The 25,404-nt window shown below is 41.7% G+C and overlaps 1 protein-coding gene across 1 annotated transcript in view; it reads right to left on the bottom strand.

Annotated features, from left to right (window-relative positions):
- Positions 1-25,404, bottom strand: part of ANKS1A (ankyrin repeat and sterile alpha motif domain containing 1A) — a 276,183-nt gene that overhangs the window by 57,405 nt on the left and 193,374 nt on the right. Inside the window, exon 13 of the mRNA XM_042780753.1 lies at positions 6,955-7,021. Coding sequence (XP_042636687.1) covers positions 6,955-7,021 — 67 coding nt within the window. The remainder of the gene's footprint in view (positions 1-6,954; positions 7,022-25,404) is intronic.

Raw genomic sequence — 25,404 nt, 5'->3', positions numbered from 1 at the left:
GATGGGCTCAAGTATAGCAGGGATTGTGGGGCTGGCGCGGGATCGGGCAGTGTTTCGTTCTGCTGTGCATGGGGTCGCTATGAGTCGGAAATGACTTGACGGCACTTAACAAAAACAACAACAACATCCTAAAGAAGTGAGAACCAGGACAAGAACAGATATATGCACACCCATGTTCACTACAGCACTGTTTACAATAGACAAAAGATGGAAACAACCTAGGTTCCCATCAACAGAACAATGGATAACCAAACTATGGTAAATATATGCAATGGAATACTACACAAAACTAAATAATAATGTAGAATCTGCAAAACATCACATAATGTGGATGAACTTAGAGGACAGTATGCTGCGTGAAATAAGTCAATCGCAGAAGGGCAAATATTGTATTAGTCCATTATTGTAAAAAGTCAAGGAAAGGTTTATATATGGAAGGAAACTTTCTTTGTTGGTTTCCAGGGATGGGAAAGGGGAGGAAACACTGCAAAAAGGGGGGTGGGGAATAAATAAAGAATGAGGGTGAAATCAAAACATTCCCAGACAAACAGAAGCTGAGAGTTCATATCCACCAGACCAGCCCTACAAAAAAATATTAATGGGAGTGCTATATATGGATGGGAAAAGACACAAAAAAGTAATTCAAAGCTATACTAGAGAAAGATCCCTAACAAAGGGAAATGCACGGACAAGTATAAGGGCTAGAAATAATATCATGCTTGATAATTCTAAATGTTTTTTTCCTTCATGTTTTTAAATGACAAATATATGAAAGGCAAGGATAAAATTATGTTACAGGGCACATAAATATAAACATGTAATCAGTGATAACAGCAACAAAAGGGTGAGGAGAGGAATGGTATAGATACAGCACGTATTTTATGTTATGGAAGTTAAGTTGGTACCAATTTACTCTAGAATGTTGTCAATATAAGCTGTTAACTGTAATATTCATGGTCATTGTGATGGTTAAGGTTGTGTTGGGCTATGATTCTCAGTGGCTTTGCAGTTATGATGTAGTTATTCTCCATGATGAGATCTGCTATGAGCAGGCACCCAGTTGAAAGGGAATTTCCTCATGGTGTGGCTCTGCATTCAATATACATGGATGTTCTGGTAAAGCCCTCTGGCTTTTTGGTTGATGTGCATCCTGCATCTGGCTCATCATCACCTAATCTCTGGTTCTTCAGACTTGAGCTAGCAACATGCCATATTGCCTGCCAATCGAGATTTGTCAGCGTCTGAACCCTGTGAGCCAGCAGCTTGCTGTCTGACCTGCTGATCTTGGGTTTGTCAGCTCCTGCAGCTACACAACTCAAGAGAAGCCTCTGGCCTGAATTCTGATCCATGAACATGGGACTTGCCAGCCTCTAAAATTGTGTGAACCTTTCACACGAGAGTGACATAAATCACCCTCTCTATATATATATAAGCTTCACTGGTTTTGTTTCTTTAGAAACCCCAGCCTAACACAGTAACAATTAAGAAAATATATTAAAAAATATACACAAAAGGCAAGGACAAGGGAACCACAAAGGCTCGCTACAATAAACCAACAAAGCACAAAAGCCAGCAGCACTAAAGGACAAAGACAAAGAAGGATTAAGACACACAAGCAACAAATAACAAAATGGCAGAAGTAAGCCACTTTGTTAAAAAAACATGATACAACCATATGCTGTTTACAAGAGACATACCTTAAACTCAAGGACACAAATCAGTTGAAAATGAAAGGATGCAAAAAATTATTCCATGTAAGTAACAACCCAAAGACAGCCAGGTGGCAATCTTAATATCACACAAAGTAGACTTTAAGACAAAATCTGTCAGAAGAGATAAAGATGGACATTATATAGTGATAAGAGTCAATTAATGAAGAAGATTTGACAATCATAAATATATATGCACCCAACACTGGGACACCTAAAAATATAAAGCAAACACTGATAGAACTGAAGGGAAAAATAGATAGAACTACAATAATAGTCAGAAACTTCAATATACCACTTTCATCATTGAATAGAACATCTAGAAGATCAACAAAGAAACAGAGGATCTGAATGACACTGTAAACTAACTAGACTTAACAGATATATACAGAACACACCACTCAAAAACAGAACAATATACAGTTTACTCCAGTCCAGATGGAGCAATCGCTATGACAGACCACATTTTAGGTAACAAAGCCAAGGCCTCATAAATTTAAAATGATAGAAACCATACAAAGTATTTTCTCTAACTGCCAGGGAGTAAAGCTAGATATCAATAACAGAAAAAAGTATACAAACATGGAAATTAAACAACACACTATTAGACTATCAATGGATCAAGAAAGAAATCACAAATCTCTTAGCAGTAAATGAAAATGCAACATACCAAAATGTATGAGACTCAGAGGGAAATTTATAGCAATAAATGCCTATATAAAAGAAGAAGAAAGATCTCAAACTAACAGCCTAACTCAGTAACTCCAGGAACTAGAAGAGCAAACCAAGCCTAAGCTTATCAGAAGAAAGGAAATAACAAAGATCAGAGCAAAAATAAATAAAATCCAAAACAGAAAAACAATAGGGAGAATCAACAAAACCAGAAGTTTGTTCTTTGAAAAGATCAATAAAATCAACAAACTTAGCTAGACTGACAAAGATGAAAATAACCAAAATTAAAAATGAAAGCATCAACACTACAACTAACCTGACAGAAATATAATTATGACAGAATATTATGAACAACCATATGGATAACATAGATGAAAAGGACAAATTCTTAGAAACACACTCTACCTAAACTGACTCAGAGGAAAGAGAAAGTCTTAATAGACACATGACAAGTCAAGAGATCAAATCAGTGATCAAAAACCACTCAACAAAGACAAGTCCTGGACCAAATGGTTTCAAAGGGGAATTCTGCCAAATATTTAGAGATTTGAGAACAATATTGTTTAAACTCTTCCAAAAGAGAAAGAAGGAAGGAATATTCCCTGATTTATTTGATGAAGCAAACATAACCCACAAGAAAGGAAAACTATAGGCTGATATTTCTAACGAATATAGATGCAAAAACCGCAACAAAACATTAGCAAAACCAAACCCAACCCACTGCCATCAAGTCAATTCTGACTCATAATGAACCCCAAAGGGTATCCAAGGCTTTAATGTTTATAGAGGTTGCCTTATCTTCTTCCCAATGGAGCAGCTGGTGGGTTTGAACCACTGACCTTCTGGCCAGCAGCCAAATGCCATACCTACTGTGCCATACCTACTCCTTAATCTTGGTATGGATGTGGGGCAACTAGAATCCTTACCCGTTGCTGGTGAGAATGCAAAATGGTACCGCTAATCTGGAAAACAGTGTAATGGTTCCACAAAAAACTAAAAATAGAATGACCACATCACCTAGCAATTCTACTCCTAGGTATACACCCAAAAGACTTGAAAGCAGAGACTCAAAAAGAGAGACTTCTACACCAATGTTTATTGAAACACTATCCACAATAGCCAAAAGGTGGAAACAACTTAAATGTCTAACAGATGTGTGGATAAACAAAATGCGGTACATACGTACAATGGAATACTAGCCAGCAGAAGGGGAGCTCTGGTGGTGTGGTGCCTAAGGCATTTGACTACTAACCAGAAGGCTGGTGGTTCAAACCCACCAGCCGCTCCTCAGAAGGAAGGTTGGGCAATCTACTTCCATAGCAATACTGCCCTGGAAACCCAAGGAAGGGTCGTTATGAGTCAGATCTGACTCGATGGCAGTGAGTAGCAGTAGAAGGAGCTCGAAAACATTATGCTTAGTGAAATCAGCCAATCACAAAAGGATAAATATTGTATGATCTCACTTAATTGCTGTTAGTAAACTGTATACTTGTAAAAAGTTGAACTGGCAAAAGTTGTGTGACAGATACATTTATAACAACAATAAAGAGTAGCTGCTGAGGCTGTTTATATACAACAACCACTTTATGGGATTTGGTTCCTTGGTTTGGAAGTTTAGGGTCATGGTTTCATGGGACATCCCAGTTAATTGGCCTAATAACATGTTAAGTGCTTCTGTTCTATGTCCTAGTTTACTGCATAGTGCCTGGGGCCTTACAAGCTTGCAATAAGCCATCTAAGGCACAGTAATTGATCTCTATTCACCTGGAGCAACAGAGAAGAAGGAGAGTTAGGGACAGGAGGAGGAAATGGAATGTGTGGCTAATTGCCTGCATGAACAACTGCCTCTTTTACCATGAGACCAGAAGAACTGGATGATGGCTGGCTGCTATTACTGAACATTTTGATGAAAGATTCCATAAAAGAATCCTAATTAAAAGGAGGAAAATGTAGTACAGAATTTCAAATTGACAAGGACTCTAGACTTTCTGGAGCCATGGAGACTACATGTACCCCTGAAACAACTGGTCTGAGATAATCTTTAAACCTTAAACCAAAAATATCCCCTGAAGTCTTCTTAAATCTTCTTAAATAATTTAGCTTAACAATTAAAAAAGTCAAAGAGCTCTGGTGGCACAGTACCTAAGGCATCTGACTGCTAACCAGAAGGCTGACAGTTCAAATCCACCAGCCACTCCATGGAAGGAAGACAAGGCAATCTTCTTCCATAAAGATTTACTACCTTGGAAAACCAATGGGGTCACTATGAGTTGTAATTGACTTGACAGCAGTGGGTTTGGTCGGTTTGGTTCTATAAAGGTCTACTCGACAGCACATCAACAACAACAACAACCTGGATGAAGCATTATGCTCTTTTGAAAACTATGTATCTATATGGAATCAAACTGACAACAGCAACTCTAAAGGTTAGACAGGAAATTAGGGGGCAATGGGCTTATGTTAATGAAAGAGAAACAACTCAGAAAAAGAGGGTGAGAATGGTTGCACAACTCGAAAAATGTAATCAATGTCACTGAATTGTACATGTAGAAATCGTTGAATTGGTGTATGTTTTGCTGTGTATATTCTCAACAATAACAACAATGTAAGATTTAAAGGAAAAAAAAAGAAAAAAAAGTAAGGAGACTGTGTACTGGCAGCATTCAGAAACTCAGGGGTATAGTCAGACCAACTCTCACCATTCACACAGATGCACGCGGGGGGGGGGGAGCAAGAACTAGTGGGTGGGGCCAGCAGGGCAAGGAAAGAGCCCAGGGTCACGACCTTCAAGGAGAATGGTTCTTTCAGAGGTGGTCTGCTTCTGACCCAAGCTCTCAAGGACATTCAAGTGATTTAGGCTCCTGTGAATTGGACATACAGGGGGACAGGGAAGCAGACAGTGGCTTCAACTACACTGACTGCTATCATTCCCACCCATGACTGTCCCCAAAGCATAGCTTTGGAAATGAAAATAGTAATTGTCTCAGTCCTGAACACATATTCCCAACAAAGACTTGACTCTTGGAGTAGTTTGCAAACTACAAGAGAGTTTAAGATTGCCTGGCTGAATGTACACAACTGCCTGGAAACTGATCCACAGACTCTTGGCTAGAAGAGTCACGTCTGAGGACTGCATCCGAATCCCAGACTGACAGAGACAGACCAAACCCAGCTTAGTCCTTGCTACAGCCAGGTGAAACAAGGTTGCTGGAGGGAACGTGGCTCCAGGCTCTAGGTCTGAGAAATGATGAAGGGAGACAAGCCAGGGGAGCAGATGTCCCTATATTCTCTAGGTTTCTCAACATGAGCAAGGATTTCAGGGATAGGAACAAGCACAGCTATCATTTGCTGAGCATCTCTTTAGCTCAAGTACTTGTACGTATTACCCACTCATAACAAATATAAGTGTAGATAGGGAACTGAGGGTTCAGAGAGCTAAGAGACTTGCCCAAGACATGCATATATCTTGGGGTAGGATTTGAACCCAGAGCTATGAGGCTCCAGAGCCCAAGCTTTTTCCATCATGACCCATGGCTTCTGTGGCTCCTTTCTCCTTGTTGTGCACACTCTTCCCCATACATCAGACCTCCTGCATGTCTACAGGCCCATGGAGGAACCAGAGGTGCCACTTAAGGCTTACAAGTGAATCCTGGACAAAGCCATCTGAATAAGCAAGGCATGCCTCCCCTTCAGTGCAGAGAGGCATCTTCAACCATGAAGGGAAGCCAGGCTCCACTGAGCTGCTTTCAGCCCAGTGCCCTGGTATCCTGAACTACCTTCAGGTGCTTGGGGGTGAGGGAGTTGAGTTCCTCTTAGAGGTGCCTTTAAAAACTTCTCTTCACCTGACAAAGTAACCCAACCACAATCCTATGATCAATTGAAATAGTTCACCTTGATATCAGATCTAGCTTCACGTGTTCCAAACAAAAGAAACAGAGGCAGACTTTACCCCCCAGGGCTTAAAAATGAGAAGACTGACCAAAGTAGCAGTGGTATAGGGTAAAAACAGGTGAGTAAGTAAACTGAAGAATGGAGAAACAGACACAAGGAGATGAGACAGCAACACCAATAGCTCCAGGCAATTCTGATGTATACTGAAAAGTGTGAGACCACTGGTTTAACCCAATACTGTGCCACTCTTGTGTATTAGACAAATAGGCACCATGTTCTCATGATGAGTTAGCACCAGAGCCACCGTGGAAGCTGAGAGACCATCACTGAGGTGACTCCAATTTAAGCCAATCTGAGAAAGCCAATATGTACAAAAATAATTATGAACAGTTGCTCATGTTTTAAAAAGTGTCCTAACAGACAGCCTAAAATCCATTTGTAGGTTTTCCCCTCTAATATGTAAAAGGGGTTGTAGCTCTGAAAATAATAGCAAGGTGGGGCTGTCTAGATACATGAGGTTGGAATTCCCAGTGCTGAAGATGGCAATTGTCAGAGTGTGATGCAATCCGAGGCTAAGTTCTCTCACCCTCTAAGTGGCTGTCTTCTGTGTTAAAGAAAAAACCTGAGCTGAAAAGGAACCAAAGGTCTATTCCACATGGCAAATGGCTGCTGGGTACAGTACCTGAGATCTTCTGCTGTTCCTGAGAAAAGTCAATCCCTTCACCAATAGAACTCATGATTTTCTCAATCTGAAAGGGAAGAAAGAAGAACAAAAAAGGGAAGCTGTCAGGATCAGGTTAAACATTCCCACCTCACCATCTGTGTCTACTGGGGGCTGACTTCTGGACAGCTTCAGGGCTCCTATAGATGATTCCCAGGTCCAGCACCATCCTGGAAGGTACCATAACTCTCTGCTGTTCAAGTCTAGAAAAGCCCTTCTCTGGCCAAAGCCTTAATGGGGTCTGAAGTCATACTCTGAAGGGCAAGAGCTGGTGACAGTTTGGGTTCAGCTACAAGAAATGCCAAAAAGCCTCCTCCTCAAGGCATTCAGGTATTACTCCCTGCCAACGGTTTCCCCACACTTAGCAGAGACTGGGCAGAGGAGGCAGTAGCTGGCTAGACTTGGCATTTTTCACCAGTAGTCCCAGTTATTCCCTTGAAGTACCTTCTCTTCCACAGGAAAGAATGGAATTCCATGATAGTAGAGAGTAGAGAGTTTGACAGCTTTGGTCTGTGCTATACCCTGACGGCTTAGAGCAGTGCCCGGCAAAGAGTAAGCATTTAATAGATACTTGACATTATATAAATATTGATCCTGAGTGAGAAGACGATTTCTAGAGTTGAGCAAGCACAGTACCTGTACATAAAAGCCTCTCTTTTGAAGTTGAGGTGGGGCAGGCATATAACCCTAAATGGAAGAAAGGCCTTTTGCACCCTAGAGGCTGGCAGTCCAGGACAGAACTCTGGATTCAGGGGATAACAAGGGGTGCAGACCCCCACCTTCCTTTGGACCACAGCAAAGAAGGCAGCTCTCAAACCATCCAAATATCTCCAGCATTGCCCCCCATATGGACAACCTGTCCCAGCCATCTGGCTTTGGTCACTCTGGGCCAGATCTAAGCCCCTGTCCAAGGAAACCTGGCCAGGGACAGAGCCAGGCAATGAGGACAGGCCACCTTCTCTTCCTTCCCTCCTCCTCCTTTTAGGGTTGTGTGATAATGAGCTCATTCCCTGCTCTTTTTCCAAAGAAATGAAAAGAGGACCTTTTGTACCAGCCTTGGGTGTTTTACCGTCTAAGTGCAAGTAAGGAGCCTGGGTCTGACAATCAAGAAAAACAACAGCTCTCTAGCCAGCCTCCAGCTGGCAGACAAAGACAGCACATTTGACACCCAGCAAGAAGTATACAGAGCAGGCACCACCTCTCCCAACTGTGGCCAAAAGTTGGGGGAGGTGTTTTCCTTCTGCTACAGGACTCCTGCTCAGGCTGCCTCCTGATAGCCTGTGAAGGCAGATTGTGAACTCCAACCCTGAGCTCAATTCCAACCCTGAGATCAGCAAAAGCAAAAAGAAACAATGAAACTGACCAATAGAACAAGCAAAAGGTGTGTCTCCACTTTGGGGCCCAGCAGCCCAGAGGTGGGCAGCACCAAAGTGGGGCTGCACTGTTCCCCTTCCCCCTGGACTGTGTCATGTCTTCTTTGGCTCTGTTCATTTCACGTACAGCTGTGTCATGTCTTCCTTGGCCCTGTTCATTTCACCTGCAGCAGGCAGTAGCATGGCCAAGGGAAAAAAAAAAAAAATTCACTGCCATCGAGTCCATTCTGACTCACAGTGACCCCCTTTGGATTTCCAAGGCAGTAAATCTTTATGGAAGTAGAGTGCCCAGTCATCCTTCCGCAGAGTGGCTGGTGGGTTTGAACTGCCAACCTTCTGGTTAGCAGTCAAATGCCTTAGTCACTGTGCCACCAGAGCTCCTTAGGTAGCATGGCAGGGGAACAGAAAGAACCCAGACAGACTTCCTTCATAGAACTGTGGTACCATGGGCGAATACCTTAACCCTCCCCCAAAGTATAATTTAAATATATAAAAACAGGAATGGATACTGCTTCCTATACAGGGTTGTAGATTAAAATATATCAAGTATATAAAGCATCTAGCCGAAGAATCTAGCTCATAAAAGGTTTGTTTTCTTCTTTCCCTCTGCTCCAGCCAAGTAAAAGCTCTTTTAAAAGTGTTTTATGTTTACTTATACTTATTTTTGAAAAGCAGAACATCTACATAATTCAAAATTCAAAAGACACAAAAGTTTGAAAAGTCTCCCTCCTACCCATTTCCCAACTGCTCAGTTCCTTTCTCTGGAGGAAACCAGAGGTTTCTTACGTAATCTTCTATGTCTATCCTAAGAGACTCTGGGGGGCACAAATGGTGAAGATTACCAAGTGAAAGGTTGGTTTAAGCCCACCTAGTCGCACCTCAGAAGATAGGCCTTGGCGATCTGCTTCTCAAAAGTCACAGTTTGAAAACCCTATGAAGCAGTTCTACTTTGTACACGTGGGGTTGCCATGAGTCAGGATCGACTCACGGCAACTAACAACTACAACCACCACCAAAAAAAAACCTCACTGACACTGAGTTGACCCCAACTCATAGCAACCCCCACTGGGTTTCCGTGGTGGTAAATCTTTATGGAAATAGATTGTCCTATCTTCCTTCTGTGGAGTGGCTGGTGGGTTTGAACTGTCAACCTTCTGGTTAGCAGTCAAACGCCTTAGGTACTATGCTACCATAGCTCCTTACAACAACAGGTCTGTTCTATTCACATACAAGCAAATATATAAATGTATTCTACCACCACCACCACCTCCACACACCAACTGAGGCATTCCATATATGCTGGTATGCATCTTTCATTTTTTCATAATATATCTTGGAGTTCTTTGCATAATTCATAAAGAACATCTCCATTCCCTTTTTCAAATGGATGAACTATAGTTATCCAGTGCATGGCTATACCATACTCTATTTAACCAGTCCCCTACTGATGGATATATGCGTAGTTTACAATCTTTTCTCTTTCTAAACAGTTCTACAATGAATACTGTTTCACACATCTTTGTACACATGTGCAAGAATATCTGTAGAGGGCAAATACATAGACAGGGAAAATGATCAAGAATGGGTAGGGAAAAAGGAATATATCCATGACCATATATATAACCCTGGCAGATGATACTTCTACATATGTATTTATATGTGCTATAAGAATGGCTATATACATAACATACTACACAAAACATTGTTCCACATGCTACTTTGGCGAGTAGTGACTGGGATCTTAAAAGTTTGCAAGCAGCCATCTAGATATAACGATGGGTCTCTCCTCATTCAGAGCAAAGAAGAATGAAGAAAACCAAAGATTCATGGAAACGATTAGTCCTAGCGACTAGTACACCATGCGATCTGCAGCCTGTAAGACTATGATAAGACCAGAAGAACTAGATGGTGCCCAGCTACCACTGTCAACCATGCAGAGGAGGATCTATGTAGGAGATCCTGGATAGAGAGGGAGAACAATGTGGAACAAAACTCAAAATCACTTGGGAAAAAAAAAGGGGGGAGATCAGGTTTGCTGGTCTGATAGAGCATGGTGGAACCACTGAGACTATGGGCCCCTAACTGCCCTACAGGTCTGGAATTGAACCCACACCTGTGGCTTCCAGCCAAGCAAAAGATAGGCATAGGAGTTGAACATTTACCTGAGGCAGATACACTTCTTGGAGAGAACAATCATGGGAGAAAGAAGGGCTGTTTATGCACAGGGAAACAGCTCAGGGGGCAGGAAGGCATGGAAGGATGGACACAGAGAAGAGGTAACTATCGGGAGAAGTGGGAGGGGAGCTGTTGCACTAGGGTAAATTGTAGTCAATGTTATGAGACAACATGCATGTGAACTGCTGTATGGAAAATGAATGTGCTCTGTAAACTTTCACCCAAATTACAGGAAAAAAAAAAAAGAAAGAAAAAGAATGGCCATATATATATAATAGAGCTAACAGGGGCAAAGTTATGATAATTTCTTAGCCACAGCCAAACACCTAGAGGGAGTGAGTTGCTGGGCCTATGGGCTCGGGGCTATGGTCATAGGGGATAACTATGTCTCAACTGGCATAACATACTACCAAAAACATTGTTCTATATCCTATTCTGGTAAGTAGCAACTGGGGTCTTAAAAGCTTGCAAGCGGCCATCTAAGATGCAACAACTGGTCTCTCCTTGTTCATAGCAAAGAACAATAAAAAAATCAAAGATGCCTGGAAATAATTAGTCTAAGAGACTAGTGGGTTATGGGAACTTCAGCCTACGATGCTAAGACCAAAAGAACTAGATGGTGCCTGGCAACCACTGCCAACCACTTGGAAAAGCATCAAAATAGGAGATCTTAGAAAGAATGGGAGAAAATTTGGAACAAAATTCAAAATCATAAAAAAAGACCAGGCTTATTGGTCTGATAGAGACTGGTAAAACCCCTGAGACTACGGCCACTCCACAGGATAAAGACGAGGCAGTCTGCTTCTATAAAGATTTGCAAGCTTGGAAACCCTATGGGGGCAGTTCTACTCTGTCCTCTAAGGTTGCTATGAGTTGGGGTGACTTGACTGGTGGTTTGTTTTTTGGGTTTGATATCTGTGAATGCTGTATCATTTAGGAATACAGTTTTCTTCAGTTAATGAAACTATTATCAGTGCAGACTATATCTTAAACCTACTCACATTTGAGATGTAAATAGAGTAGGAAGGGCACAGAAAAACAAGCACGAATGAAGGGAAAATAGATGCCATATGGAGATTACCAAGGAATCAAGGAATGTGGGGTCTCCAGAAACTGAAAGACATCTTACCCCAGAAATGACAGAGAAAGAGCCTGCCCAAAGAGCTGATGCCCTGCATTTGGGCTTCTAGCCTCCTAAACTGTGAGAAAATATGTTTATTTTCTTTTAAAATACCCACTTGTGGTATCTCTGTTACAGCTACACTAAGAAACTCACCCCACATCCAATTTTGCTAAAGGCTTTCCAGAGATGGGATGCTTGTTAATTCACCCAGTTGGTTCATCCTATTTGCAAAAGTGCCAACTGATAACACTCATCTATTAATAGACATAAAGCTTTTTTGTAACTTCAACCCAATGGCCCCTTATTCCCCTGGAGTACATACTCTTCCATAGGAATGGCTTACGGATTATCTGAAGACAGCTCTTCTCATCTAGACCAAGTTGCACCACACAACCTGGCACTAAATGACACATCAGCACCAGGTCCTGGAGCTTGGGTTATCCAATAAGACTACAGAAGCCTTGAGGCTGGGCAAAAGGCAAGTACAGGCAGTCCCTGGGTTATGAACATCTGACTAAGGTACCTGTAGTTATGAACTAGCCCCCCCACAAAAGCTTATTAAAAGTTTGAAGTAGATACAATGGTTTGTAACAACAAATGGGTGATACTTTGTGATGTGCATCAAAACACTATCATCATCATTATTGTATTATTATGTTAAAGATGTTTGAACATCTGGAAGTGTTTCTTTAATTTTTTTTTATGCACAGAAGGGTACACCATATACTATATACACTAAAACAAACATTTGACTGACTGACAGTAGATACTAACTCTATCTAACTCTTCCATCTTGACAAATTCAACTTAAAGATACACCTAAGAACAGAACTCATTTGTAATCTGGGACTGACTGCCTGTACTCAATAAATACCTGCTGATTATTTTGCTTTTTGACATCATTTACCCACCACTTATCTGTCAGTCTGTCATACTGTTTTGGCTGATGTGTTGCTATGATGCTGGAAGTTATGCCACTGGTATTTCGAACACCAGCAAGGTCACCCTGCTGGACAGGTTTCAGCAGAGCTTCTTCACGAAGAATAAGAAAGGCCTGGCAATCTAATTCCCAAAATTAGCCAATGAAAACTTTCTGGATCACAACAGAATACTGACTGATACAGGATAAGGCAGCATTGTATATGGGGTCACTATGAATTGAAGCTGATTACAGTAGAAAAGTAGGGTGCCTGAAGAGAGGAACTTTCCTCTTTAGGGGGATGGCTCTTTACTCCTAGAATGGCTCTACTAGCCTTTAGCTCCCTCCCTCAGGCCAAAGGGGGTGCATGTGGGGAAAATTACTACTGTAAGCACCAGGAGGGCTGGAATCAAGAATGTTTTATTTGCCATTTTACTCCCTGAGCCTGCATTATGGAAAACAGGCAACATATAGAGATTGAATGAAAAAAAACATAGTTTCCATTTACAGGTAATCCCCAACCTATGATGGAGTTGTGTTTTGATTACTGCTGATTAAGTCAAAAACTGTACTTAAAAAAAAAATTTCATTATTATTGCCTTTTATTATCAATATCTTTATAAATTTGATCTTTATTTGTCTTTAGGAGGTTGGAAACATTACATATAAATTTATATGCAAATTATATACTGCAACACTGTATATAGTACATATCACTAAGATGTATAAAAAAATAAAACACGAATGATTCTAAGTGACATCTGTTCTAACTCGAATACAACATAAATTGGGGATTACTTATACATACAGTCTTCCTACTCAAAGACAATTAGTATTAATTTGGTCCCTTCCCTTCTGAACTTTCTGTAGTCATCATGGTTTTTAGTTTTTACAACATTATGATTAGTTGACTGAATAACACACAAACATTTTTTAATGGCTACCTGCCCATCAAATGGATCAAAGAACTTATATATACATTCCACTCTTGATATAGATAACATGGTTAAACACAAAAGAAGAGTACGAACAACCACAGTTCAAGTAGTCCCAGATTTATGATGGGGTTCTGTTCTAATGACTCGGTCATAAATTGGTTCTGACATAAGTTGAATGTCTCATTTTTTTAAAAAATTTTCATTATTATTGCATTTTATTATCAGTATCTTTATAAATCTGGTATTTATTCATCTTTGAGAGGTTGGAAACATTATGTATAAATTTATAGATAACGATAACATGAGCAAATTACATGCTACAACATTTTGTTATACATATTACCAATGACATGATACTAAAAACAAGAAAAAAAGCTGACATACATGTGGTTCAATGTAACTCAAATATGTTGTAAGTTGGGGACTACCTGTACTCAGGAGCCAGCTCTGAAAAAGCTGTTTTTCCAACATGCCATGGATAATACCATGGGCGGAAAGTTCTGAAATGGAGTGGTAATGCTGATGTATCCTTTGAAATAAAGTAACCTTATTATGAATTTTGTTATCATCATTATCACCTACCACCCAGAGCTCCAGCTGGTCTGCTGGATCAACACCTCCTGGCTGCACAATACATGAAATTTTGGCCAAAGGGCCTTTTGAAATCAGAGTGAATAGAACTGAATACTCTTGCTGCTGCTTTGCTCTACTCCTTCCTGCCTGTCTGAGGAATCTCTCTCATGTCAACTACAAAGGGTCAGGAGAAGCCCAGGTTTCTGCAGCGTATACTCTACTGGTCTCAGACTGCAGACCAGCTGAAAAATACTAACAGGCATTCTCCAAACTATTTCACCCAGACTAGAAAGTGTGTTTTGTTGTTCTATGAATCGCCATAGCTAAAGCAAGCAGAGAAGATTCTAGTTTACAGAGGTGCTCAGAGTACTTTGTACTTCCTGACAGCTTGTAACCCAGGACCCTTATTTAGCAACTGGAACCTGTCTTGCTGGGAGCTCAGGGCTAGTAGGGAAGTGGCAATGAAGAGTTCTGCTAGGGCCTAGGATTGCAGGTCCCCTCCCCAGCACTATAGACACAGAGCCACTGGGGGCTATGGGCCTGCCCAGCCCCTTAGCCTGGACTATATGGAGTTAGGGAGGAGCTGGACCTCATCTTCTCTCAGTCTAGACAAAGAAGAGCACTCAGAGCAGACAGACTCCATTCTGATCTACACACCTCATGTGGATTAACTAGATAGGCTTTCATTAAAAACCAATCTGATCAGGATGCTTTTCCAGAAATGTTCTGTATCTTGGGAAAGAAGAGGCAGGTGGAATGTAATAAAAGGGCACAGTTCAACATTCTCTTCCTTTTCTGTTATTTTTTGAACAGTGACACTTTCAAAGAGAGATGGGAAATAGTCATGCTTTACTACTATACTTTGCAGGAACTAGAAAAGAATAATTACATTTGTGTTTGGTAAGGCAAGGCTCTGAAAGTTATCAACATTTATGAGCTTTTATATTCAAAACATGCTTGGAAATATTCCATTTTCAGAAAGTATTCAGGACATTCCAGACTTCTTTTTTTTTTCTAGGGCTGTACAAAACATATTCCCCATATGGCTGGAAATAAAAACAAAAGCAAACACCAAATATGCTGCTGCTCAGGCCACCTGACATTGGCTTACTTAGAACAGGGACTCCTGACTGTCCATAGACTAGCACCAGGAGGTAAGTGTTCTGAATATGAGAGACCTCCAGTATCCATCACCATACCCGGCTCTTAGGCGTGGCTCAGATGATATTAACGTTTTCAGTGGATCCTAAAGTGAGGGAAGAAATACTTCCACAAGTACTGACCGAGTCCCTGATGTCCCAAGAAGTACATTGGGCCCAGGCAGTCAGTAGGAAGACAACGCACTTCAGCATGCCTGAGTGCAACTGGGCTCCAAGGCCTGTGTGAAACCTCCTTTCCAGGAGGTGGTCCAGGTTAGAGGCAAAGGATGTATTCAGGTGTTCCTATCTGTGGTCAAACTTCAGAAGAGCAGGAACTAGTTCTAATCAATGTGCCAAGAACTTGGAGCCTCATAGAGAAGAGAAAGGGAAAAGGACCACCTTTCTCCTGCCTTCTTCTGGAGCAAATGGGATCATGGAAGGGAGATGATTCTATGACTCACCAACAACTGAAGTGGACTCCTGATGTCAGATATTCTCTCCCAAGCCCCCTCCTGCTGCCTGGGGTTGCTGGCTTCTCAGAACCCTCCCGCCAACTGAAAACACAAACCAGTCGCTTTGGGTCTGTACCAAGGCTGGCAACACCTTCCACTTTTCCTTGTCTGCCTTCAGTTCTTATTACCTTATTGTTCCAGAAACACACTCTGCTTTGCACTGTTACTTCCTTGATTATCTGTTTTATGATGTGTCCCAGAGACACTAGAGAATCAGTAAGGGTAAGGTGTTTCTTTTAGATTTCACATGGTGTCCTACATAGAGTTGGCACACTGGAAGGTGTGGAACAGTCAGGAACAAGAGCAGCTACCACTTGTTAAATGCCCATGCGAGGCTAGTCTCCTCACTAATACAGGAAAGGGGAAAGGCTGCCAACAATCTTGCTTCTGGACCCCAGTGTGGATTCTAACTCCTCTTCCCTCCTCATTTTTTATCTTTCTCTAATTTTCTTGGGTGATTGTCATGGGGCTATGGTTTGCTCTCCCAAAGCACCTCACACTCCACAACTACGTACTGGTCCTTTCTCTCAATAATCCTGCTGAGTCTCAACTCACTACACAAAGCAAATGTATTACCCCCATTTTCAGGTGAGGAAACAGAAGCTCTACTTCATGGGCAGACTCCCAAACTACCTGACTTTTGGTAGGTGCCACTAGCAGCCAAGCCCGCTCCCTGGGAAACTCGAACTTCCTGCTGCAGAGGACCACATGGCAGACCCTCTCCTGTGGCCAGATGGCCTTGTGTAGACAGCACTTTCCATTCCCAGGAGCACAAGGCTGAGGAATTGAGCCTTAACCACCTCAGCCTCACCAGATGCTCCTCATCATCAGGTGACTGCTCATGTCAAGACTGGATCCTTATACCGTGCAAGGAAGCCTAAAGATTGCTGACAGCTGCGCTCTCGGGTCGAGAAACCACATAAAAATTCATCACCATCTCTGTCTTCTGCCTCTTAGCAACAGACAGGCTCTCAGCCTAGAGTGGGCTTTGATTCCACATTTGAAAAAGGGTCACTGACTAGGGTCTGGGATATTTTTTTCCCTCTCCGCCACCCCCAGACTGAATTGCACAAGGCCTCAGGAAAGACAAAGATAGATTGAAGTAAATTATTTGTCCTGATTTTCTAACCTTGTCAACTCCTTTTAGAAGAGTGAGGCAGGACAGGGTGGGAGAGAGGAGGAAGGTAGCAGGGAATGAGTAAGTATCTGCCAACGGGCTCAGGGCTGTCCTTCTTGAGGCAGACATGGCAGCTCCACTAACGATGAGTAACTTCTTTTCCACAGAGCACTGCTGTTAGTCTCAGCTTAATTTGTCTCCTCACAGGGAGGCATTGAGATTGCTACCATATTTATTGTTGTATCTCCTCACTTGAATTCTCTTTACATTGTCATCTGCCTTCTCAATCCCTCCTTCTTCTACTAAAATAATAGACATCAGGGCTGCTTTATTTCAAAACTGCTTTGTCTTCCTGACATTGACAAAGGCTCAAATTAAAGCCTAGCTGGTGTACTTGCCCCAGGCTAGAAGGTTAAAGAAGAAAGCCAGACAAACACTCTGGATTCTTGGCCTCAGTCTGAGCTTCAAATCCCCCCTCATCTCTCCTCATTTTTATCTCTCCCCTATTTCTCAGGGTTGCATCTTTCTCCCTCAAGGCATTCACCCCCAGAACTACCAGCTGGCTCTTTCCCCAACTGAGACCCATTCAAGCCCCAAACCTGTAACTTGCCAGAAAGGGAATCCTAAATGTAAACACTACTTGCCTTCTCAGACTAGAACAGAACAGCCACTGTAAAAGCAATCTTTACCTCAAAGCCCCAAGAAACTGCTGAAAGAAGAAAAAAAGCTAGGAGACCTAGATTCCCATTAACTTTATTATTGCTTGCCACATAACTCTGGGTCGTATGCCAAGTACTGGCTTTAATAAGTGGGACAAGAATCTGAAAGATTAATGAGGATTATGTATTTGGGTTCAAGTCTAATTTATGAAATCTACTTTCCATTCAGGAGGAGGCTTTTGAGGGGGATGGAGGGGGCAGGGGCTGAGAGAAAAGCACACAAACATCAGAAAGGGCTGAAGCTATCAAAAAAACTTGGTAATCTGCATCTTGGTCCCTCTTTCACCACCAACAACCTCCAAGTACCTTCCCTTGGTCCCATTCTTTCCAACCTGAATTTCATTACAGAACATTGCACTGTTAGGCTGGCTTTGGATAAAATCAGCTCCCACTCAGAACTGACTCCTCAGCAGCATGGCCAGGGAAAGGGACCCTACATTCAGCAGTTCCTCAGGCTTTGCAGACAAACAGCCGTCTGACGCAGGGAAGTCACATGTAGATTCCAAACCAAAATACAAAACCAATTGCGACTGAGCCAATTCCAACACACAGCGACTCTGCAGGACAGAGTAGAACTGCCCCACAGGGCTTCCAAAGCTAAACATCTTTATCCTGTGGAACGGCTAGTGAGTTCAAACCACCTACCTTTCAATCAGCAGCCAAGTGCTGTAACTACCATAGCTTCTAAATATACAATACTAAGCATCAAATTATATATATATGTTGTTGTTGTTATGTGCTGTCGAGTCAGACCCAACTCATAGAGACCCCTTCTTGGGTTTCCGAGGCAGTATCACTATGGAAGTAGATTATATACACATACACACACACACACCCCTAAGGTGTAAAAGTCTTTATATTTAATATACACAATCAATATAAATACACTATCAGGAAGAAATTGAATAAATGATGTTAATAGAGTCCCAAACCCTCATTTTCAGACACTAGTTAAAATCATTCAGATAAACCTGATACAAAAGAGCATATACTGCATTGATACCATATATATGAAGTTCTGGGAGCTCTGGTAGCATAGTGGCTAAGGCACTTGACTGCTAACCAGAAGGCTGGTGGTTCAAACCCACCAGCTACTCCTCGGAAGGAAGGTTGGGCAATCCTACTTCCGTAATGATACTGCCTCGGAAACCCAAGGAGGGGTCACTATGAGTCGGGGCCGACTCGACGGCAAATAACAACAACAACAACAACAATATGAAGTTCTAGAACAGACAAAATTAATCTATGGTAAAAAAAAAAAAATATCACAATAGTGGTTGTGGGGAGACAAGGTTTGACTGAGAAGGAGTATGAGGGAAATTTCTGGGGTGATAGTAATGTGCTGTACTGTGGTAGTTATGTTTGTGTGTCAACCTGGCTGGGCCTAGCTGAGTGGCTGTGCAGCTGGTGGTAGTTATTCCCCACGATGAGACTGGCAATCAACTCCATGATGGGATATACCTCAAGCAGCTGAGTAGCTGCCTTTGGGATGTGGTCTGCTTCCTGTACATACGGAGAAGCCTGGGGGATAGGCTCTACCTTGTGGCATGCTTGAACCCTGCATGTAGCTGTGTCGTTGTTCAGTAGCCTGCCATGCTCTGCTGACCTTGGGACTTAAAATGGACTTGAATTAATGGCCTGCCTTGTGATTTGGTATTATCGGGAGTGTGCCTTTTTGCTTGGCAGCCTCAGCAGCCAGCAGCTGTTTGAGTGAAGCAAAGCCTCTAGAGTCAGTGGGCTGAGAGCTGGAGGCAGAGCTGAAGTCCAAAGCTGAGGAGCTTTCACTCAACCCCCAAAAGCCTGGCACTTTGAATTTGAACTTAAAGCTTCCAAACTGTAAGAGAATAATCTCCTGTTTGTTAAGGCCATCCCATTTGTGGTATATATTCTTATCAGAGCAGTACAAGGTAACCAGAACATGTATCTTGACAGGAATTTGGATTACACATGTGTATTCAGGTGCTCTGGTAGCATAGTGCCTAAGGTACTTGACTGCTAACCAGAAGGCTGGTGGTTCAAACCCACCAGCCACTCCTCGGAAGGAAGGCTGGGCAATCTACTTCCGTAGAGATACTGCCTCGGAAACCCAAGGAGGGGTTGCTATGAGTCAGGTCTGACTCCACGGCACATAACAACAACATTCATTTGTCAGACAGAGCCTGGTTGCACAGTGGTTGAAGTGCTTGGCTGCTAACCAAAAGGTCAATAATTCAAACCTACCCGCCACTCTGCAGGAAAGAGGCAATCTGCATCTATAAAGATTTACAGCCTTGGAAACATTATGGGGCTGTTCTATTCTGTCCTATAGTGTCCCAATGAGTTGGAATCAACTTGATGGCAATGTTTTGGTCACTGTTTATTCATTTGTCAAAACTCACGGAATGATAGACTTAAGATTTATGCATTTCACTTTGTATAAATCTGCACACACACACACACACACACACAGCCCTGCCAAGAAAGCCGTAAGTAAATACTGAACAAAAACCATGTTAAAGTGTTTAGGGATTAAAATATACTGATGTCTGCAAGTTTCTATGAAATGTATCAAAAAAAAAAAAAAAAAAGATGGCTTGCTAAGTGGACAGAGGGATGGATAGGTAGGAGATAAAGCAAGCACAGTAAAATGCTAACTGTGGAAGTTAGGGCCTAAGTAGTGGGTATACAGGTATTCACTATTCAAGTCTTTCCAGTTTTCTATTTGTTCAAAAATGTTTGGAATAAAAATCTCTTCCAGGATCAAATCTTTTAGAGAATAAATAAACTGTAAGATCAACACTGGTCTGAGTTTCATCATTTGTAATGAACTCTGTTCAACATGCTAATAAGCAGAGACATGCCCAACAGGCAAAGGAAACAAAGAGAAAGGAATGTGGGAAGCTGACTTCACCATTATTCCCTGCCACAAAGCTTTCTGGGTGAAGGGCTCTCAGCACTGCTTCTGTGTTGTGGTGTGGCTTTCTCTATTCTGGAAACCAGACTAACCCCTGTCTTGACAGTCTGGAAACTCAATTATCAGTTTCCCCCAGGATGAGCAGACCCTGGGAAACTGGCTTATTTAATGAAGCTCAAAAGAAACTAATCCTTATGTCAGTGAACTACTTTAGCAATGGTAAGCAGCACATTAGAAATCTTTGCTAGTAGAATACTTTTTTATCATCTCTAATTTATCTATAGACTGAAATCAACAAAAATAGGAAACCAAATCAACCCTAAGAACATTGAAGGAGTAAATAGAAGTTATTGGGACTATATCAAAAGGTTATTAAATCAACCCTACTTTAGGAGGTCATCTTTCCTGAAAACGGAATTTATGTGCTCACAGCAGCAAGGTGCCCTTCTCCTTGGAAGTACTTATGATCAACAGTGTTAAACTAAGCCTTCCAGCGTTGCCAGGTTCTTGACTGGGTCCGCTCAGTGGTGTACTTTCAGGTGTATCCACCTCTATGGAGCCTCTCTGTACTGAGGACCAGCTGAATGCCCTCCCAGTGATTCCACTTATCCTCACTTATCATCCTGAGGGAGATGTGATTCTCTCTACAGAGAAAACTAAGTATTAGAAAAAACCTCATGGCCACAGCACTAGGAATATTGATTAATCATCTGTATAATTCACAGTGTCCCACTTACTTTGGCTCTAGCTTCTGCTCTATTAAAGCTCAGAGGACAATTTCAAATAAATGGGATATAGAACATTAAAAAAAAAACAGTGGAGTATGGTTTGTTTTTGGAATAACAAACCTGAGTTCAAATTCTGGTTTAGTCATTTACTTGTGGAACACTGGACAGGTTATTTAACTTCTCTGTCAATTTCCTCTTCTATAAAGTGTGAAAAAAACTCCTCCCTCACGGGATCATTGTTATGGGCAAATGACTTGGCCTTAGTTTCCTCAGAGGCAAAATGGAGATGCCAACACAGGGCTCTGTTAAGTTCTGAGACAGTGTGTGAGAGGTCCTAGTTCAGTGTTTGGTTCCCAGACAGGGCTCTATTGAGAAGTTAACTGACTGTGGCATGAGTCTGAACAAGCTTTGCACAGCTTAAAAGATACAGGGTCTTTGGTCAATGCCTTCATTCCCTAAATGACATTATCCTAGAAGTGAAGGCAAGGTTCTTATTGCTATAACCACACATGGTGAGACTTTTTCCCCTTCCAAAGACAATACTTGTCTGTCCTTGTTCCTCGGAGATTTTGGTTCCTAATGCCTCCTGGGGCACAATAAGAGGTACTAAGGAGTTTTCTCAAATTTAGTCTTTAATGTAGCAGGGTACAGCCTACTGGTGATTTACTTCTTACTCTGTAACCCACTTGACCCAAAGTAAGTCTTCCTTATACCAGGAAACATCTGTAGGTCTTGTAAAACCCCCAACAATCCACACAGTCCTACTCTCTTGCTCATTTCAGTTTATAGAGTTTAGAAAGTTAGTACTCATGATTCACAGTCATATGCTTCCAAAATAAACAGAATTCTACTTAAAAAACAAGTTAATCAAAACCCAGGTTCCTTTGATTTTTTTTTTTTTTTTTTTAAAGGACAAACTAGAGGTAAAGGGCTTCCTTTTGGGAAAAAATGTTTAGAACATGCTGCACGAACAATACCCCACTTCCTGGACACTCAGCTGGAGGCTGCCTCTCCATTCAGGACAAAATGTTTCATGTGAGAGAAGTGATGTGTTTCTAAAAGGCAACTCATAGGGCAAGAACATGGAGACTCCAAGACAATACCAAAATGAAGAGAGGCAGGGGGGTGTTGGTCAGGCCTGTTGCTTCCCTGTGCAGGAGGAGAGTTAAGGGCTGGGGATATGGTGCTAGTACCATCTCCCATGCCTCAGAGATAGCGGTATCCCACAGGTCTGGTACAGCAGGTAGTGAGATGTGAGATAATGTGGAATCAGCTTTACTATTTACTAGCACTGTGACTTGTTCTCTCAGCGTCCATTTGGTCATCTGTAACACAGGGATAATAATACCAACCTTGTAAGTCTGGTAAACTCCTCCGCTGAAATGACTGACAACTAGCGAATCACACACCACTTATTCCCTCAGTTGTTGCTGTTCGGTGCCGTCGAGTCGTCTCCGACTCATAGTGACCCTATGCACAGCAGAACGAAACACTGCCCAGTCTGATGCCACCTCCACGATCCGTTATACTTGAGTCCACTGCTGCAGCCACTGTGTCAATCCATCTTGTTGAGGGCCTTCCCCTCTTTTGTTGACCCTCCAACCTTACCAAGCATGACATCTTTCTCCAGGGAATGGTCCCTCCTGACAACATGACCAAAGTTGGTGACATGAGGTCTGGCCATTCTCGCTTCCAAGGAGCATTCTGGCTGCACTTCTTCCAGGACAGATTTGTTACTTCTTTGAGCAGCCATGGTACTTTCAGCATTCTTCACCAGCACCACAACTCAAAAGCATCAACTCTTCTTCAGTCTTCCTTACTCACTGTCCAGCTTTCACATGCATATGAGACGACTGAAAATATCATGGCTTGTGTCAGGTGCACCTCAGTCCTCAAGGAGACATCTTTGCTCTTCAGCACTTGAAAGAGATCCCTTGCTGCCGATCTGCCCAGTGCTATACATCGTCTGATGTCCTGACTGATGCTTCCATTGGCGTTGATTATAGAACCAAACAATGTGAATGAATTCTTTGACAACTTCAATCCTTTCTCCATTTATCGAGATGCTGCTTATTGGTCCAGTTGTGAGGATTTTTGTTTTCTTTATGTTGAGATGTAATCCATACTGCAGACTGTGTTCTTTAATCTTGATCAACAAGTGCTTCAAGTCATCCTCATTTTCAGCAAGCAAAGCTGTGTCGTCAGCATACTGCAGGTTGTTAATGATTCTTCCTCCAATCCAGATACCACATTTTCTTCATATAGTCCAGCTTCTTGGATAATTTGTTCAGCAAATTATCCCTTCTTGATTTTTAAACCACGCAGTGTCCCCTTGTTCTGTTCAAATGACAGCCTCCTGGTCTATGTACAGGTTTCTCATGAGTACAATTAAGTGTTCTGGAAATCCCATTCTTCTCAATGTTACCCATAATTTGTTATGATCCACACAATCAAATGCTTTTGCATAGTCAATAAAACACAAGTAAACATCTTTCTGGTATTCTTTGCTTCCAGTCAAGATCCATCTAACATCAGCAATGATGTCTCTCGTTCCACGTCCTCTTCTGAATCCAGCTGGCATTTCTGGAAGTTCTCTGTCAATACACTGCTGCAACCATTTTTGAATCATCTTCAGTAAGATTTTACTTGCATCCAACATTCATGATATTGTTCGATAATTTCCACATTCTGTGGGATCACCTTTCTTTGGAATGGATACAAATATGGATCTCTTCCAGTCAGCTGTCTTCCAAATCTCTTGGCATAGCCGATTGAGTGCCTCCAGCAGGGAATCCGTTTGTTGAAACATTTCAATGGGTATTCCGTCAATTCCTAGAGCCTTGTTCTTCACCAATTCCTTCAGTGCAGCTTCGACTTCTTCCTTCAATACCATTGGTTCTTGATCATATGCCACATTCTGAAATGGATGAAAATCGACAAGGTCTTTTTGGTATAGTGACTTGTGTATTTCTTCCACCTTCTTTTAATGCTTCCTACATCATTCAATATTTTGCCCATAGAATCTTTCAGTATTACAACTTGAGGCTTAAATCTTTTCCTCAATTCTTTCAGTTTGAGAAATGCCAACTGTGTTCTTCCCTTCCCATTTTCTAACTTCAGGTCTTTGCACATTTCATTATAGCAATTAGCTTTGCTCAAGCTGCTCTTTGAAATCTTCTGTTCTTTTATCTTCTGCTCTTTTATCTTGTCATTTCTTCCATTTGCTTTAGCTAGTCTCCACTCACAGGCAAGTTTCAGAGTCTTTTCTGACATCCATTTTGGTCTTTTCTTCCTTTCCTGTTTTTTAATGACCTTTTGCTTTCTTCATGGATCATGTTTTTGATGTCATCCCACAATTCTTCTGGTTTTCAGCAATGGTGTTCAATGCATCAAATCTATTCTTTAGATGGTCTCTAAATTCAGGAGGGATATAATCAAGGTCATATTTTGGCTCTTGTGGACTTGTTTTGTCTTCAACTTCAACTTGAACTTGCATAAGAGCAGCTGATGGTCTGTTCCACAATAAGCTCGTGGCCTGGTTTTGGCCGAAGAAATTTGAGCTTCTCCATCACCTCCTGCCACAGATGTAGTCAATCTGATTCCTGTGCACTCCATCTGGTGAAATCCATGTGTACAGCCGCCGTTTGTGATGTTGAAAAAGGTATCTGCAATGAGTAAGTTGTTGGTCTCGCAAATTTCTATCATGTGATCTTCAGCATTATTTCTGTCACCAAGGCCAAATTTTCCAACTACTGGTGATTCTTGTTTCCAACTTTTGCATCCCAGTCATCAGTGATAATCAATACATCTTGATTGCATGTTTGGTCAATTTCAGACTGCAGAAGTGGAAAAAATCTTCAATTTCCTCATCTTTGGCTTTGGTGGTTGGTGCGTAAATTTGAGTAATAGTAGTATTAACTGGTCTTCCTTGTAGGCATATGGATATTATCCTATCACTGACAGCACTGTATTTCAGGACAGATCTTGAAACATCCTTTGTGATGATGAACGCCATGCCATTCCTCTTCAAGTTGTCATTCCTGGCATAGTAGATCATATGGTTGTCTGATTCAAAATGGCCAAAACCAGTCCATTTGAGCTCACTAATACCTAGGATATCAATCTTTATGTGTTCCATTTCATTTTTGACAACTTCCAATTTTCCTAGATTCATACTTTGTACATTCCATGTTCCAATTATT

This window comes from Orycteropus afer, unplaced genomic scaffold, assembly GCF_000298275.1.
Source record: "Orycteropus afer afer isolate SDZICR_OR568_19922 unplaced genomic scaffold, OryAfe1.0 scaffold00059, whole genome shotgun sequence".
NCBI classification, from domain to species: domain Eukaryota; kingdom Metazoa; phylum Chordata; class Mammalia; order Tubulidentata; family Orycteropodidae; genus Orycteropus; species Orycteropus afer.
This window is presented reverse-complemented; position numbering and strand designations above follow the sequence as displayed.